A 19,823-nucleotide genomic window follows, 5' to 3' on the forward strand; every position below is an offset into this window, starting at 1 on the left:
CTCGAGAACGAAAGACGCTCTGCCGCTATACCGTTTCTCTAACAACTGACAAGAGAGATTATAAATAATAAAGTCTTCTTTATCGTTTATTTACGCTGCTTCATGCTCGCTATAGCCGCACAGTCCCGGTCTGCTCGCGGGTATGCGCATGATGTTCCAAGGAACACGATCACTGCCACCCACCGTTAGAGGCTCTAAACTAAATGTAGCAAATTAACCGAGTGACTAACGCGAACTTGCAACGTCGTCCGGAGAGACGCGCAGCCCTAATTAGACCTAAACGCCGATCGAGCCGCTCTTAATGAATCCGCATCCGAAAAGTGCTGATATTCTATCCCGACTGAGGGCGAGATCCTTCGGCTGTTGAGACGTATTGAGGATCTAGGAACTCCGCCACCCCCACCTCGCGAATCAAACACATCCAGCGGCTGGATCTCCGTGTGCGTATCTCGCAAGACGTTTGTCCGTCCGTCCGTCCTGCTCTTATCAAACGTATCTAGTCAGTCACCACCTTGCCGTGCCGGCCGTAGCCCCCCCCACCACCACCGTAATATTCCCTTGCAAGATTCAAACCGACAAGAGCAAACGGCCGGTCCTTTTGCCACGAAGTCTGCACGGAGTTTTGCGAGGCTTCCTCTATTTTTCATTTTTTCATCACCGGCTCATGCCGCCATAAAAATCAGCAGCAATTGGTGCAACGTCTCGCCGGGGTTTGAGCAGAAGTTTCCACTTGTCGAGTCCATTCGCTGCAATGGAAAAATGGGGAAAATCCCCGCGATGGGATTTCCCGAGAGATGCTCGAAGGTTCTCACTCGCCGAGACTTCAGAGATCGGACCACAAGCGTATATCGGCATGAGGATGCCCGCGTCTTGTCAGATAGCTTACTCCAGAGCGAACTTGCTGCTCACATTGTGCGTCCATTATGGCTTAATAGAGCAGACTTACGTACTCTCGTGTATGTACGCTTGAAACTCTTCCTCCTATATTGCTGTCTTACTTAATCGGCGTATTGCCCACCGTGCATGCTCGCCGAGCGGTCCTCGCTAATAGCGATTTACTAATTGCTGAAATTTCATTTTTCATTAGGCCGAGCATCAACTTCGTAGTAACTGAAAGTGACGCCAAAAATGTGTAATTCTAGACATCCTTGACATTTGGCTGTTTTTTATACTTTATTATACCAAAATGTTGTATATCCGACTGTATTCCTTGCCGTCAAAACGTCACTTTTGAATAATTATCCTGACCTGGACCATCGCCACATTGTCGCCATAATATTTTTTGCGCCTCGAGATAATATGTTCGAATACCTGGATTAACCTCGATCAGCTTCTGACTCTCGCCGTCTCAGATTCGATCCAGTTTTTTTTTATACATATTGCCCTCAGTCTAAAACAATCACTCGCTTTTGTTTCTTTTTTTCAAACCTCGTCGTTCACAGAGACCATTGCACAAAATTCTGAGTAGGATAATCATAGTTTTGATACCAATTTTCAAACTATAAACTCTTGTATTTAATTTATGTAGTTCTGAAAAGAACTTTTTAATAGACATAATTTTAATGACTCTAATACTTGTTTTAATTTGGTAAGGTTATTAAAAAATACTGGTTTTGGAGAAAAGTGGTTATAAAAATTCGAAAACCAATTTAATTTGTGGTGAAAAAAGTGATGTGACTAAACAGTGAATTTGATCTTCCATTTTTATTTTCAAACATTGTGACACTGATATTTTTAGATCGGAAATACAGTTTCATGTGTACAATCACATGGATTTAAAACACCATCGAAAACTTAAATGCTCAAGTGCAGGGAAAATGTTTTTGCTGCGAAATATAACTGGACAAGTCGCGAGAGTCAAAAGTTACGCACATCAAAAGTGTTGGACGCAATTATGAGCCTTAATATTAATCGGTTTTGGAATTTTATGACACTTTTCGTTCACAACTAAGTTCTGCAAACAAGTTAACTATATCGGTGAGAGCATGGAAGCCATAAATTTTACTTCTATAAACAAATTAAATTTGTGGAATTTGATTAAATAAATAGGAGAGAAATGAATCCCACCCTGAATATCAATACGACTATCATTAACTGGTGCAGAATTTGAAAAATTACAAAACCTGCATTTTACGAGAAGTCACAAATAAATAACGAATAAGAAAAAAATTCGTTGATAAGATTAAGACAACGTTTTGGAGGCAAGAGAAGGGTGTGAAAAAAGGAAGCATTGGATGGGAAATGATACATCACCTTTCATCACGTTCGGGTGAGCTATGATAGTACCTTCGAAAATTCAAAACGTCGAATATGTTTCAAAGATTTTCATAGAAAATGGATTAGAAAAATTCCACTGCTGAAAAGAGAGTAAACTTGACCGACCCGAGAAAGTAACGCGTTATACGAATAACTCTTAATCCACCCAAGCCGCTGTCAGTAAAGTGCGATGTGCTTACCTTGGTTCAAAAATAAATAGGATGGTGCAATTGAGCGCGCTAAACGCAGCTTGTGATTTAATGCGTTAGGAAGGTCGCTGAAAACTAGATGCTAGGGCTAATCAAGGTGTGTGGAAACACTCAAACCGAGATAAGTAAAATTCCGGTCTACTCAATGTTCATGAATCATGTTCAAAATTTTCCCCACTACGCGAACGCGTCGTACACTCGCAATAAAATTCATGATATCCAGTCACCTACAATTGATCGCATCATTGAATCCTTTACCTGTCACAGCTTCATCCTCTCAGCAGTGACTTAATCGACTTCAGTGGAATATCTTTATCCAAATTCAAAGAGTCCTGAACCTTTGACCAAGCGATAGCTGCTTTGCCCCTCTTCCACCCTCAACGTCAAATACGAAACACCTAACTGAATGATACGTTTGGAGATCACCCTGATAATTCCTTGATTCCCACGTTAGTGACCATCATCTGCCATGACAAACTGTAAAACGTGACGAGAAGTTATGTGCGAAGGGTCCCGTTAAAATATCCTGATTAGGGAACGGGAACCTTTTCAACTGTCGATATATCCACGAAAATTTTACAGCAACCACTATCGATGCGTCTGAAAATCTTCGATAGGAGTGTGCTCAAAGTGGATTTTTAGCTTCAAACGACTTTTTCAACCCTCTATTTTACTCCGTAGAAGAACGATTGAGGAGAAGCGAGTATAGGATATTCGATCGCGTCGGTATCTGTATAATTGTTTGAAGTAATAACACGGGCGTTAATACTGTAATCGTTAGAGACAACATTGGAGTTACACGTGGCAAACCCGTTTTGTTGTTGCATCAAATCAATGAGACTAAGCCTCGATACTATTTATCGACAAAAGTGGTGTCAGCTGCTGTTCATGGATTTCTTACCTCTAAGCGCTTTCTACACAAGTAGATGCAAGCACAATTATTATGCGCATATGGAAATCATTACGACAAACCTGTAGTACCTGTAGTAGTTGTACCTGATACTGAAATATCTGCAGCTATCCAAATAATTACAGGAGAAATAAAGAAATCGATACGTGCGTTGACAAAATGGAAGAAACTTGTGATAACTCGCGATCTGATGAGACGAGTAGCGAGTGAAAAATTTTCTTCTTCTTGCCAATCATCCTGACTATTTTCTCTTATCATCTTCATTTGTTCAGTCGCTGCTGCCAATGATCGTTATCAATTGTTGAAATTTAGTGCTTATCGAAGGTATACTTTAGTGTGATTGCACCCGGAGCAAACAATAAATTGCGATAACTGCTGCATTTTTATTGTAACAGTTATTTTGATCGATTGTACTTCGGCTACTTAGTTCATGATTCGATACGTTCTAGAAATGCCGAAGACAATATCCCTTGGAAATACTTCTTGCAAATACTTTGTGTGTCATTTTCACAATTGTTCAGTAAAATTATAAGACAATTCAATTTGAAGGCTTAGAATGTTCTGTTTTTTATGCATCTGAAATGTCTCTATTGTTAATGCTTAACAGAAAAGGAATCTCAATGCATCGATAATGTCGTTGCCCGGTGATCAGAAACATTTCTTAATATAATTAATGGGAATATTCTGTAGTTTGCATGGTTCACCCTTTTTCACGTGAGCGTGAGACAATCTTACCGAACGAAGCCCGAGAGATTGCAACTCAACAGAAGAAATCACAGATAAAATTCATCCTTGTTAAGTTTGATGCCCCTGTCGCTAATCTTATCGAAAAGTGATACTATAGTATTGCGAATAGATCGCAATTTGTGCAGCAAATGTACAGCGTAAATCACTGTTTGCAGCCGATTACACATAGTCGAGAAAAACGATTTTTTATCTCCCAGTAAAACGCCATTGAACATGTGTATATGACATAAAACTTTCCTTATTTTAAATAACAAACGATAAGACTATCGCGATGAGGAAATTTGTGGAGGACTCGATCACGCAACAGCTCAAAATTTATATTCAATTCCCGAGAATTCGTGACAACTTTTCATAAATTATCCCAAATACTAAATCAGGGCATCAATAATCATTGCTTAATCCGTGTTCCGGTGTATCATTGCCTGTGACTGTGACTATGTGACTTCTTAACTAAATTGTTTACTTGGTGTACACGCGAATCGTCACGGACATCAGTTTACGGATTAATGCACATACCGAGGCAACTTTATCGTCAGCCTATTTTCATGATCCGCCGAATGCAGTTTAAGCCAATCGAGTGTGGCTACCACAGGTGCTCCGCAAAGGCAGAAAATGCATGCATTCCACAGGATACATTACAGGCGCCGCCGCAAGGTTTGTCGTTGAATATTTTACAAGCACCGGAAATTTTCGTCTCACTTATTCCGAATATCGTTCCAGTACACTGCGCTATCGGTATAAGTAAAAGGTATACAAAAAAAAAAAAATGAACTGGATACCAAAGATACGTATCAATTGTCCAGCCGACTTTCAAGCTTCGTCTGGATTTTTTTTTTCTTCTTTATTAAACAACATTTCCTCCTCTTTGATGATGATTTCAAGATTTTACGGTGCGGATTGACAAAGAATAACACTGTCTCAAATCCGATAAATCCTTCCATTAGGTAAAAAAGTTTTAGCTTTGTTCAACCAAAGTAACTTTATCCAATTCGAAGGAGCTTTCATGTTTTCTTGAAAGTAATATAAGATTTCTAATTTTTCTAAAACAGTTTGAATTTCCCACGGATACCAATGGACAAGGGTACCTACTTCTATTGCGTAAATGTTTGCAGAAATTCCTTGTCTACCGTTTCTTTCCCATTACTTGACAATTTTCGGTAAATCCCAGTCCGCCGTTTCGCAGGAACTCGTTTTCGAAAGATTGAGAGGTCCGCGCGTAAAATGATAGCCAAAAATGTAAATTGAATGTTGCAACCCAATTGCCAAGTGAATCAAGTAAATTACAGCATTCAGAGTCGAGGCCAGGCCGGACGAGTTAGATTAGACTCATGATTACTGGACTGGACCATTTAGCGTCTTGACGCCTTCGCGCGCGGTTTGTGAGTGGGGGGATAGGGGGAGGGGGAGGTATGGGGGACGGGAAAGGGGAGGGAGGGGGGGGAGACGAATTTTAATCATTCCACGTGAAATGCCATAAATAATTCAACGCGATCTCAAACGACGGTGATTACACGGCTAACCGTGAAACGCCTTTTTCCTAGAGCACGATGACAATGTCCTGGAGTTCGTTCGCCGTCATGCGACTCGTTGAGTAGCCGATACCTCTGAGATGTTGCCTGCATCGCGCGAGATGACACAGCAACGTTGCTTAGGCACGTTGCCGGGGATAAAATGGCCGTTGTTAAGATTTAGTGCCGACTGTACTTGGGCTTAGAAGAGGCTGATGAGTTCTGTATGAAAGATGGGTCAGGGTCATCCGCAATGCGTCGTCGTACAACCACCGTCAAGACGGTGAAAATTCGCGACTCCGAACGCGGAGTCTTTCCTCAGATGTTCGTCATCGGAGGCGGGGGTGCGATGAACCCTCCGCTCGAGTGACAGTTAATCCATTAATACCGGGCCGGAGCGCATCTCCATATCGCTGACGGACCTTGCCGATCGATACGCAGGCGCCGCGACGCAAGTTGGGGGCGCTGAATTCATTAGAGACGAAATCTAGGAGGCTTAAAAATTAAAAGGCTCTCAAACAAAAACTCCGTACGGCGTGTATAACCTCCACCCCTTTTTTCCCCGTTACGACTGACGCGATCTTCACGGACAGACGGACGAATCGCCTAAGACCGTGAAGCGACGGTTCTTCTTCTCAGCCCGCATCCCCTTTCTCGTCGAACCTACCCTGCCTAACCGAGAAGGGATGCTAAAACAATTTATATATGTATATACTTTTATTCAGACGACCGCTTTGTGGGAATTACTCTTCGTTTGCGAAGGATCATTGAGCATTTTTTCATGTAAAAAAGCGGTTTATATATTAAGTCGGTTTTTCTCTTCTTCTTCTCCTTTTTCTTCTTCTTCTACTTCTTGTTTCACTTCCGCATCAAGCACAGTGGTATAAACTGCCGAATTTAAAATTAAAGAAAGGGTTCCCGACGTTTTTCTCGATGAAAAACTACCCTCGTAATGAGAGCGCGGACTAAGAGCCGAGAGAATAAAAAATAAATTACGATTGGTAAATTATGAAAAATATTCAGTAACTTTTATTTACAAAAGATTGTGTGTCTCCTTCACATATTATACAGTACCTATAATATTCGTGTAAGCTTCGTTACCTATAATGAGAGTGCACCGCGACGTACGTCACCTGCAGTCGGCCTGCAACGAGTGACCTCGAAACCTCAGCGATTATTTTTGTTAGTAGTGCAGTGTAATTTATTTATCGTAATTTGCTCAGTCGCTGCTCGAATCGAGAAATGCAGTGTTTACGTCACGTTTTGCCCCGAGTTCTGATTTGAACTAACCGTTTGGTTCCTATCGGCGTCGCTCTTACCAACCGGTAGCGCAGGACTTTCACCCTTGACGAACTCCCGCCGCTGGTCCACCTCATCCGACCCGTACAAATCTAGATTTTTGGCCAGATACCAAACGGCGCTGTCGAAGGCGATGCCTATCACGATGAAGCCTGGAACAGTGGTTGGATTAAAAATGACTACTGCCGTATCGTCGAAACCGCGTCGACTCGTAAAGTCACTCACCAATCGCGGAGACGTTCAACAGGTAACGGAAGTCGTCCTTGTGATAGAACCAGCAGTTCCCCCTTTCCCCGCAGGAATCATTCCAAATAAGACACGTCGAGTCGATAACCGTGCCGTATATAATGGGCCCGGGTATGAGAGCGAAGAGGGATATAAGCATGAGGGAGAATCCCTGGGCGATGCTCTTGTCCTCCTTCTCCACAGCCCTGTAATTCACCAGGACATTCCCTATCTTGCCCGAGCAGCCGATTACCTGCATCAGGCAAGTTATCACAACGAACCACGTGTATGGCCCGTCACAATTTCTCGGACAAGGTCCAGCCTTGACCACTTTGTCGGTATCAATCGTCGAGGACGACTGATTCGACTGTGCTTGGCTTTCCGGCAGAACTGGCGTGGGAGCTGAAGGAGTTTGGCCCTCGTATTCCAAACTGCCTAATCCAATTGCGCATGAACAATCACCGAACTCATTTTTGTTCAGCATCGTCTTGCACCCGGCGTGACACGCCGAGAAGAAGGTTGTTCCGCTAGGTACGTGACAGACCGGGGAGTACTTGATACCTTCGCAGGTGCAGTCCTGGTTGCATGGTGCAGTCAGGTTTAACCTGCGAAGAGAATTGAACACTCAGGTTCGGCGACCGGTCAAAGTTCGCATCTTGAGAGACGCCCTAATCTATTCATGGCTTACGTTGAGGTTTCCATGTCTACTCCTTGTACGCCAGAGTCGGGACACCCCAGGAAGGAGTATGTCACCATTCCGGCCAGGTAGCAACAACCCACTATCACGTTCCAGCCGAGAAGGAGCCTAGGACCTGGCTTGTACTTACTGATCACTATTCCCGAGCCCACGAAACCTATCACCATTCCGCACAAAGATAATGGTCCTGAAACAGAAGAGAAGAGACGTCCTCATCAATTTTATAATTGGATAGGAATTCGTAGGCTGAAGTTACGCGTATTTTCTCTATCGCGATCATTCGTGTCCTCGAAGATTGTCTGTCAAACGCATGCCGTATAGAAAAGAAAGTTCGTATTTATGTGGTTCCCATTCATTTTGTTCCTATTGTTGTTACATACGATGCTGAAAACGATTTCAGTGTCACTTGTGAGACAAGAATATGATCAAAGTCACAAACAGTCAGAATGTATATCTACACAACGAATAAGCATGGTTGTTAACGCGTATTGGTTATAGACATGGTCTCTATGATGTGGAGAATGAAATCTGGAAAACCTTACGAAGCTTTACGAAATTCCATGGAATCATTTGAGTGTCACAAAATCTACACAAAACCATCATTTTCCATGAAAGTCTGTGAAAGCACGTCAAGTCCTTGCCAAGCCTCATAAAACGCTTCGGAACTGTTAAAAGTTCCGGAAATTCTATTAAGTCTCACGCAAAATATTGTGAAACCCGATAGAATCTCATAGAATATTATATCTTCTAAATTTTAGATGAAGTCTGCAAAATTCCAGGACACCTCATCAAGTGTGTGAGATTTCGTGAATTTTCTCACATACCTGCGAGATCTTTGATGAACGAACGTGATACGTAAAATTACAATTTTTGAGTCGCAATGCCGTAGTTTTTTTCAAAGTGACCCCTCGTTATGATAAACAGCTTTCCGATGACTTTCCTGCACGTACAGAGGAAACAACAATTTGCTGTCGTTTCACGTTATTGTCACACAAGTGTAACAAAGTTAAGGATTTTTCAGGCATAGAACTCATTGCTTTCGAGTGATTGCCTTAAGTATGTACATGATTATACGATAATTGAAGTACTAGGTCACCTGCAAGAACTGTGCCACCACCAGCGGATGTTCCATACTGAATCTCCATGTATTTCGAGTAAAAAGTGATGTAACCCGATGCTCCAAGAATGTAAAAGACCGCGCTGATATTGTTGAAACATACAAGTTTGTTCGTAAGCAGTCTCTTCAAGGCCTTGGGAAAATTTTTCATCGCGACAACTCGATCCGGTTTGCACTCTTCGGGTTTATTCGCATCTTGCGACTGTGGCGGAGCTTTGATATCGCTTGACAAATCCAGTTTCAGCGGAATTTCGCCATCCTGTTATCATACGAAAGTTAAAGATCAGTGTGAAATATCTTTAATATTTTCCACACAAAAATCACGACATGATATTAACGACATCAACTCTTCCACGCACCTTGGTGGAAACGTTTTCTTCCCGCTTTGGCAGTTCCTTGGGGAAGAGCGCTACCAGAATGGCGAACGTTCCCATCGTGACGCCGAGGATGATCCAACCCAGCCACCAAGCTCCTAACCATCTTGGATCGCTTGGTGTTATAACAGGGTGCAGGGATGGGTCAATGTACAGTCTCAGGCAAAGATAGCTAAGCAAGAACCCGGCTACCGGCCCCAGCGTTCTCAAACCAAACGCTAATCCTGGTGAATAAAAATGATTCCTGTTACAACTGAAATCAAACATCTATTGAACATTCTAATTAACGAAATTATAAAATGTACGTAGTTCCCCGAGGGGATGTCAAATTAAAGTGTGTTTGACGACGGTAAGTCGATCGTATAATTGACTTCAGAATATTTACAGAAATGCTGCTGTAAAATATAGTAACTTCAGCCATAGAGAAATGATAGTCTGAACTTCATAAGACGAACTTTATAACTTACGTTACCACGTAAAGGAAAAAAACTTCAATGGTTTACGTTTAATTACGCGAAACTCTTAATTATCGAAATACAAGCCAAAGGTTAACGATTATTCGGATATTAGCAAAAGGTTATCTACGTGATAAGCGTTTATCTTTCACCAGAGAAGTGACGCAACAAATTTGAATGATTTTCGCGGTTCAGATCCATAAGATTTAATACTTTTGTGTAATCAGGCCGAACCTCGGCAGACGACCCAATTGAAATCAGCCAACCACCTGATACCGATCTCGTCAAGTATGAGCGTCCATGTACTTATTATATACCTAATGATCTACTTGCCAAGGTAACACCTATCTCACACGCCCTCGCCACGTGTTGGTACGATCACCGGCTTTCATTTAATATGCAGGAGTATCGAAGATAGGATATCGTGTGTATAATTCATTCAAGAAAAATAATTACCGCTCTTCAAGAAGATACATATTACACATATAACGTATATCAGTAATAATCGATAAGGATTTGAAAAAACAGCAAGTCAAGATACGGACAAGACAAAACAGAAAGTCTTGAAACTGATGATAAGATTTCTTTTCACCCATTCTTTGACCTCGAACAGACATCTTTATGTCGAAAAGATGTCTTTGGCGACGTCAGACTTCAAAATACGGCTCATAATCCATCGTTCAGACATCATGTTGACAACCTTTAATCTTGTGCTCTCTCGGGTGCTTCTTTCAAAAACACATCCAACCTTCGCCCGCAAGGTCTGTGAGCTGTAACTGCTCCTCTAATTGGCGACGGCACGATCCTTACCCAGTAGCATCGGAGTGTTCTTCTTCTTCGTATTGTCGTCCATATAGGTCTGACCCAGGCCGTAATAGAGCGTGGTGCCGATGCCAAGGATGAACTGAGACAGGAAGATCAGGACCCTGGGCAGCAGGCTGACGTCCAAGAGAGAGTCCTCGTCGCAGATTTCCGTCCCCGTCGTCCTCGAGCAAACGAACACCTCCGTGGGATTTGAGGAGGTGTTCAGCACCTTGTGGTCCAGGTACTCCTTGGTCAGAGCCAGCGCGTCCTTTCCTGGCCCATATATGAAGTGCGGCAGAGCCAGGACCAAGCAGGACAACGCGCTGAGGGCGACACCGACTGCTATCCACCTTGGACGATGGCCGGACCCTCCGTAGTAGATCAGGACGATGGAGAGGACCTGGGATACCTCGTTTCCGGAGAGCATGATACCTGAAATTCATTATGATGTTGAAAACGTATCGAGGTCGAACTAGTCGCGACTGGCGTAGAGACTTCGCAACGATATTGTAAGGTTACTGGGTATGGAGGAGATTTTCCGTCAGCAGACAGATAAAAGAAAAAACGAAAGACGACAAGCATCGAGAATTTTATAGACATCGTATTTTCAATTACGCAGTAAACAACGATTCAAATTTACTCAGAAGTCATTTTCTTGGAAGCCGATAGTTGACTCTGATAAGATATCTTCGGACTAGCGTACATACTGCTACCACCTGCTGATTTAATTAGTGTTGGTAACGAGCGTCTGTGCTGTAGATATTTGTACACTGCACACACAATGATTCCCAAACACTTTTCAGACCAAGTATTTATCCCAAGGTACGATGTTTATCCGACCGCGTATTGGTATCTGATATATATATATTTACACTTGCGGTGGAGAAAAATGAACCGCATAGTGCGCGGCTGCGGTTTTAACTTGTTTTCATTGGTTAAGTGACTTCGCTAGGTTTCGCATTGACGGATCCCTGAAAAATCTCGAATACTTCCAGACCAGATGATATTTCATTATCGGTTTCGATTACTGCGCAATGTCGGCCAACAGTCAACATTTCAAAGTGGACCACGGCACGTATCGTTTCTTTTCTTTGTTGTTCCCTTCCTCTTGCTATACGCGTGATCGATCCATTTTTCGCAGGTGAATATATATAAAGTGCAATGCGAGGTGATCGGAACTATACCGAAACATATGCCATTCGGTTGTTAATAGCAACATCCACTTGTGACGATTACTTATCTGCGACAATGTTTCTTACGTATAACTTTCGTACTGGTTTCGAAAACGGATAAATTGCTGACGATATGAAGGAGCGATGAATAGAGGCTCTGACGTACGGGCTACATGCACGAACTGGGCTTGTTCTACATCGCGAATTGTTGTTTGCGATATTTTTCGCGTTTACAATGCGCTTTTTGCGTTCACTGATTGTGATTTCCTATTACCATGATCATTGTTGAATTGCGTAACGGGATTGGGCTTAGTTGAATAAACAAGTCGACTTGTTTGAACGAGAGGTGAAAAACAATGGCTATTACGCGCCTCTTCGGATGTACTTTTGTGTAATGCTTGCTATCCGTGACTTGCATTTAGACGAAAAAATCCATACCCAAACAAGTGCTCTGTTTTCACATTATCAGTTCCTGTCCGAATATCATATACATGTACAATATACGGATTGAGACTGATCAATACAGAATCTAATCGTTGTTTTGTGAATAACTTTTGATACTATTATTATAAAACCAAAGTTTTTACTTCGAAGGGAAGCTTCGCTATTTTTTTGGTTAAATATTAATAAATTTAGATTTTTAACTCATCAACGCATTATTTTAGTCTTGAACTTTCTTTCTCATTTGATCATCAAATTATGTCATATCTCTCCGCAATTATGTGTGGAAATGGCGCATATACACAGACACTCTATGGCGTCGCATTCATACAATGACTATCTAATCTATGAGCAATACTCGCGAATGATAAAGTTCCTGTATATTTTCATGTACTGTATTTTCAGCAGCTAGATTCTAGATTGGCTCGTGTCTATTGATCAATCTCGGGTGTGGAATTTTTCGAGTACCAGAAATACATTTGTTTTAATAAGATCGTATCAATCGAATTTTTCTGTACTAGTTTACGCTGTTTGCAAAGCGAAACAGAGCTGAAACTTCTACACCTGGTAATAACCGGTACAACCACATCGTGTTAATTGTATATTTCAACGCAATGCAAAAAAAAAATTTCGGAAGATTTCAGTCTTTTTACTACTATTTTAATTTATCACGAAACGTGACGATCATCTATGAAGATAAACAAGATGGAAATTTAAATTACAAACCAAATTAATCCAATCGAAAACGGTGGCTTACACAATCATTTATAAAACTGATTTTACTGCGACTGAATCAATGAATCACTCGGAACGCTCCACTTATTAAAAAACACCCCCAAAGTAGTGGACAGAAATTAGGAATATCTCACCTGTAGTGCGACTGGGAATTTTGAACCTTTTCTCAAGAGTGGTTAGAGTGACGGTGATGTAGATGAAGGACATCGCTTGCACGGTGCCAAGAAGCGAATAGACGGCCATGAAGGACTTGAAGTTCGCTTTCCCCCTGAGCCATCGGGGGTAGAATCCGAAGACTCCGCAGTCACGTTCCCCGGCCATAATTGATCACTGCGACCACACCGATCTGTGCAGACCGAAATAAAATTACTCAAAGTTACCGCACTCAAAACGAAATGGCAAGATTCTGAACGTTACGTAACAGCTTTACGTCTCCGATCGAATGTGTCGGGTTATCGACCCTGCAGTTGCCGGCAACTATTTAGACTCCAGCGTATTCTGATCTTCACTGGATACAAAACGCTGTCACAATACAGTTATGGTCAAAAGGTTTGTGTAGCGCCAATCAGAATGCCTGTAAAATCCGAAGATAACTACGTTCAGGCCTGACTAAATCGGTTATCCGACCTTTTTGACGACTCACCATCGCCTAAGTCCTCCTTGTAATACGTTCTTCAAATATTTTGTTATATTTAATATTTTGTTTCACTCACAATCAGCATTTTCGATCGTGCTCGAAGATGAGTCATGAACAGTGTGATTCGTGGTTTGTTGGTAATCCTCGCAAAGATTCGTTGATTCGGCACGATGCTGTTTATAATTGACGCAATATTTTGGTCATAGTGGGTGATAATTTTTACCAGACTACCCTTCATCAGTAGTCTTGTCGCGTTAATGATCATTTATATATCGAGACGATTACAGGGAGCTTTTAAAGGTCAAGATTAATTGCACCTTTCAATAGGTGAACGATGGATGGGAAATTGAGTTTGTTAAAAATAAAAGATGAACAAAACTACAAGCTCATTGTTTAGATTAGCAAATAGCTAAGTGAAAAGGTACCAAGTAAATATACTCTATCAAACTGCGGGTGATTGTTCATACAAGTCTTAGACGTCAGATTAAATACGGTTTCAAGCAAAACTACAAGCTCATTGTTTAGATTAGCAAATAGCTAAGTGAGAAGATACCAAGTAAATATACTCTATCAAACTGCGGATGATTGTTCATCCAAGTCTTAGACGTCAGATTAAATACGGTTTCGAGCAGATTTGGAGCGGACATTCTGTGGAACAAAAGCAGGCAGCTTGAACATTTTATTATAACAACAAGTAGCTCTACATTCTAGTGAACAATTGACGTCTCAACATGTTGTAATTTCGTTGTTAATTTCGATTTATTACGCGAATTGGTTGTTTCACCTACTTGCAAGCTCTGGCTAGGATTATGTCCGGCAATGCCGGCGGCATATTCAGTGACGTTAATTTTGTCACAATTCTGTGAGGATCGATTAGCTCCAATGTTTTTTCTCAAACTTCATTAATGCATTGACCATACGTAAAGAACATTTGTGGCCTGTTTCAAGGCACTCGGATCAAATTCAAAGTTAACTTACACTCGGTGGATTGGCACGTTTAACTCAGGGATTAAAAATGTTCAGATGTAACAACTGGAAAAATAATGTAGCAGTTGAATGGAGAATTCTCATACATCACATGGCCGCATGACAATGTTCTTCGTCGTTTTAATTATTACTTTATTTGTGCATATGTATGCAATTGGAACAATCCCACGAATTCAATCGACAAAAACACTCGTTTAACGGCAACGTGACCGGTGAAACTAAAATTTGGTAGATTGGAATAAATATTTTTTTCGAAGTGTACAATTGTTGACCTGTTCTTCAAGCTTAAGAGGGGGGAGGATCATTACAATAACAAAAAAGAACAAAACTATCGCGTAAAGAAAACAAATATAGCATGTCACAGTGATACTGCACATTATATTTTTTATCGAATGTTTGTTCTTCGTAATCATAGCAGTGACCTGGATCGTTATAACTTCAATGGTATAAATCAGAACAGTGCATTCTTTCCTCATCATCGGCAGTCCAGATTTTCACGTATTCAACGTTGCAACCAAACCTCGTTATTTCATACCGGATGATTCAACTTCGCCTCGCGCTAAATCATAATCATCGATAACTTATCCGCGCGGATGGTCAGAAAATCGGCAAAAGGTAAGCCGACGCGAAATGACATAGAAGAAAATGAAGCTGTCGTCTAAAGCAGACACAATAATAGGTACCTACATCGACTCCATCCCGACGAATGCCGTGTAGTATAAAGGCTGTTATGCGGCCTAAACGGTCCTCGCACAGACTCGGGCCTTGACTAGTTTAAAGCGTTTCACCGAGGCATTCGAGTCTATAACGTGGGTACAACAGCGTCAATTTTCCCGCTTACAAATCCCCTCTTCAACGGGCTTACGGCACCCGGGATTATCAGCATTACACACACGCTGCTTTTCAATCTTATCGTTGAAACCGGTTATCGGATCCGCGATTGCGATCGTAATCGTTCGGCTCTTCGGCTCTTCGGCTCTTGGTCGTTCCGACCTTCGCAATGCAGAGTTCCGAATATTCCTTTCTTTCTGTGTGGGAGAATCGACGAGTCACGGATTTTACACCTGCCGGCGTTGGTTCGTTACGCAATCGCGTAATCGGAAGCTCGAGTGTCATGCTCCTGTTCGGAACTGAACGGCAATTCACAGGCTTGGCACGCTGCCCGACCCTTTTACCGGTTTCAACAAGTTCGAAATTCGAACTCTGAAATATGTACCTGCGTCGGATCATCGATTGGGTCGTGTGTCCGTTTCCCAGTTTCGAGTCTCAGACGTCGACGTAGAAGATCCAAATCGCGTCGAGGTCGATGTACTCGAAACACGGAAATCGGTAAAGCATCTTTGATTATCTTTTCTGCACCGCGATGCCAAGGCTCGATATTAATCTCTTAGATTTCATGCTGTAATAAACTGAAATCGGTTCGAATTTTCGGCCGACAGGACTTACCTCGTTTTTCTCAACTCGTCAAGGGGATGTCACTCCTTGTTCCATAGATTCAGGACCGCAGAATCCCGCGTCCTTCCTTTTGGCTAACAAGGTGCGTTCGGCAGCAGAGGCTGGATCGGTCGATCCAAATGTCACTTGCAGTTGGCACAGTTTGATTGCACGAATAAACGCGGTATAACTGAGGGGGGGGGAGGGAGGGTCATACCTCTATCTATACTCCCCCTCCAATAAATTAAACTGTTTAACTTTCCCACCAAATCGTCCGATTCGTTCACCGGTGGCTCTATCTCGCGAAAGCCCAGCGAATTACGCCTCGCTTCTAGGATCATTGTGCCTATTGGTTCGCATCCAATCTGGAAACTCTGTCGGCAATGTAGACGACGATTCGGACCGCTTTCTGGGTGGGGTGGACAAGGAGTCAAGGGGTGGTTGACCCCGTTTCTCATTTGAGATGCGATGCGTCGCGTTAAATTATGTGATTTGAGCTTTGCATTGAAATACTTGATTCGGACGATTCTTTTTTTTATTATTCTCCTTTCGATAATTTAGAGTTGATCACAATCGTTTATTTTATATATTTCCTACATAATAATTATTATGCAATTTAATTTCTTTTATTTTTGGACATCATTTTAATGAAAAAGTATTCATTTATTCAAATCCGAGAAAAACATCTGCAACTGAGGTTTGACGTTTCGCGTAGATTAATTATACTCGTAAAATTGTCTGATCGTGAATAAAAAATTGGGAAGAGAGAGAAAGACGTTCAAAAATTTCCAACCATAATAGTTTTGTCAATTATATAGTAATTGCGATTGGAACAACGTTATTGCTATGTGGTAGAAGTGAATCAAAGGGAAGTCAAATGACATAAGCTAATATTTCGACAGATGGAGAAAGTTTTACAATCAGAAATTTCAAAATGATTATAGCCTCTAGTGATTTTGATCCGATGCTAATATTTCTGAACTCGTTTACCTCTTGGCCAGAACCCCAGAAATTGTCTAAAAAGACATTCACAAAATGTTACGTCACAGTATAGTATAGTTATAACGCGCGATATAATTGTTGACGAATATCTGTCCTATCAGACTTACGCAAATCTGTATTTTTAATCAACTTTGTGGCTATTTATAAGAAAAAATGTCCACATGATCGCTGGAGATTTTTATAGGAGTCAAAATTAGTCGAAAAACGTTAGAATCCGTTTAAATATACCAGAGTTCAACCATTATGGACATGCCAGTTATAAAATCGTTTCTCAAACTCTTGACACACCAACTTGTGTTATACGAATTTGCTCCAATTCATTTCTTTTATACAGCAGCGAATTGAAATGAAACAAGAGCTGGTTATTCTCTGGATTTTTCTCAAAGTAAAGATTCGGCAGATGATGAAACTGGCTTTTTAATACCTATTAGTAACGCGTTCCATACCGAGGATCCCTCCAATTTTTTGACCATAGACTAACACCAAATACATATCGCATGGCAAAATCGTATTTCATTGCCAGATTTGAATTGATATTGTAAAGCAAAAGAGGAAAAATTTTATCGCATTAGTGCGATAAAATGGTCAATCTCAATTTTGTTGTTATTATACACTTTCGTTTGTGCACCTTGAAAGTCGCATCTAATTTTGTAATCAATCTACTCAATTCAATTACAAATAATTACACCGATCGTTTCGTCAGTGTATAAGTACGTCGTGTAAAATTATATTTCCCTTTTTCCGAGAATACATTCCGCCTAAGTCTTAGCTCTGAAATTCTCGATCTTTTGTCGTACGCGTCATCTTAATAAGACTTGACGAAAGATCCTCGTTCCCGCCTGTTTATACCAACACACATACACCTTATATCCTTGGTGAAATTTTTCACTAAGGAAATTGCTATTTTTGGCCTGACGTTCCGTTCGCTGTTCTCTCGCTATACGGAGGGAAAAGTAAGATTTAGTCTGAGCGTCGCGACGCCGAGCTGTTGCGTTGATATATAAGCACACGATTATCTTTAGATCGAGAAAACGTTGAACTGAGAGTTCGTCGGACCAGACAGACCGACGGGAGAAAAATAATGAATCAGACTTTTTGAAGTCCGTGCGCCATATGGCGTGAAATTTCACGCGATGACAAACTGCTCGGCAATGCAGCAATATATCAGGGATCAGATGTTGGAGATAATCGTATCCTTATCGGATCGCAAACATTTCCGGACAATTGTATTTACGCTATCACCGAATTGCCGATGCAGGAGAAGTCACAAGTATTGTGTGCGAAAAATTGAACGGAAATATTGCAAATTCCACGATCAGTGAATAACAAGAATCCGCGAACATGCTTGAGCATTTTTTTTTTTTTGTCACAAGCATTGATAACTCGTTGAAATTTTCAGAAGTTTTTCAAAGTAGAACAGATAAATTGATGTTGTAATGATTGTTTTAATGTAAAATCAAGGTTGAAGGAATCATTATCGGATGGAATTTTTTTTTGTCATTATAAGAAAGAAATCTCACGATCACAGCTTAAAAACGAATAGAATATTGTTTCTTGTATCGAAAAATAAATTACAGGTACGTATATATAACCTGTGGGATATTCTCGAGGGGGGGGGGGGGGGGGGGAATTTTCGCGTTTGATCTTCCTGCTCTCATCAATATCTTACTATATATTTACATGTCGCCGAAACTCACGAGGATTTGTTCACGTACAAAGAAATAAATTTTTCTTCTCTTTTGACAAAGACCTTGTCTGGCCGATTCCAAAGTCGTCACAATTTATGCTAAGTGTAATTAAATCGTAGAAGAACATTCTTCGCCAAAGTCTCAATTTACAGTCTGCGTGAAAATAAGCCGCCGATTTTTCATCGCATCACCAATTAATTTATGCAATAAAATTTTCGGCTGGTTTAAAAGGTTTGATTCAGTTCAGAAATGCTTAAAATTTTCTTGACCTCTAATCAGTAGAAGACTAACGATGAAATGCACGGTTATAACTTTAATTTAAATTACGTGTATGAAAAAAACCATATATGAATAGCAAGTCTCAGAAGTGAAGGTACGCGATCTCTGATAGTCGAGATATTTTAGATCATTATTATTGTTATAATTTTTTTTTTTTTATTTTGTTCTATTGTATCAATTTTGCCGACGGTTGTTTTTCGTCTTGTTTTTATTTGTTTGAATTAGCTTATTCTGAGTTTAATTATTTCTCATTCTCTACAGTAAACGATAACTGATAACTTATAAATCCTCACATCAAGTGTCGAGTATTACTGTTTCTTTCTGTTTCTTCTGGTTAACTAGTAACCGTTACTTTACCGATTCTCTCTGATTAATTAACCTTAGTGAGTTCCTTCGCCGTTATTTCGACTCTGGAGCATTGCGCTGTATTGAATAACACCTCTTTCACTATTTTCTTCGCTAATACCGCCGATCGTAGTCGTCCGTAGTCTCCCTGTCTATCGTATGCTGCATGTTAATTCTCTTTTTAATAACAAGAATATCTTTCGCTGTTCCGTTCGTTATCCCTCTTCGTATCGCACATACCGCAAACTAGAGACTACGTATTCTGTCTAATTTCTGTGACAATAATTCTCAACCCGATTACTTGATTGCTTGTATCTGTGTATCTCTTTCCGCTATAATTTAAATAATGATTTGACTGGGCTTGTCCTTCAAGTTCTTATAATTCGTATAGTTCTCACACATATTGTATTTCGGATAATTGCGGTAATTCGATAACTGTTACAGTCTCTATACCTCGTATAATTCTTATAATTCTTGTAATTCTTGGAATCCTTATAATTCT

General features: G+C 40.9%; 1 protein-coding gene across 5 annotated transcripts; it reads right to left on the reverse strand.

Annotated features, from left to right (window-relative positions):
* Positions 1-9: 9 nt before the first annotated feature.
* LOC124180811 (solute carrier organic anion transporter family member 74D) lies at positions 10-16,177 on the reverse strand. Of its 5 annotated transcripts, XR_006870315.1 has the most exons (9): positions 16,020-16,177; positions 13,084-13,295; positions 10,608-11,033; positions 9,328-9,566; positions 8,948-9,227; positions 7,843-8,038; positions 7,155-7,759; positions 6,668-7,081; positions 10-25 (listed from the first exon to the last, which is right to left on the reverse strand). XR_006870315.1 is itself a non-coding variant. In XM_046566624.1 (8 exons), the coding sequence occupies exons 2-8, from the start codon at positions 13,268-13,270 to the stop codon at positions 6,882-6,884; spliced, it is 2,133 nt and encodes a 710-aa protein (XP_046422580.1). In that variant the 5' UTR covers positions 13,271-13,295; positions 16,020-16,177; the 3' UTR covers positions 6,658-6,881. The 5 variants fall into 5 exon arrangements, 4 of the variants coding, with proteins under 4 accessions (XP_046422580.1, XP_046422581.1, XP_046422582.1 ...); XM_046566624.1 differs by lacking the exon at positions 10-25 and having other exon boundaries at positions 6,658-7,081; XM_046566625.1 differs by lacking the exon at positions 10-25 and having other exon boundaries at positions 6,658-7,081; positions 13,084-13,304.
* Between the last annotated feature and the right edge of the window lie 3,646 nt (positions 16,178-19,823).

Source organism: Neodiprion fabricii, chromosome 4, assembly GCF_021155785.1.
Source record: "Neodiprion fabricii isolate iyNeoFabr1 chromosome 4, iyNeoFabr1.1, whole genome shotgun sequence".
NCBI lineage: Eukaryota > Metazoa > Arthropoda > Insecta > Hymenoptera > Diprionidae > Neodiprion > Neodiprion fabricii.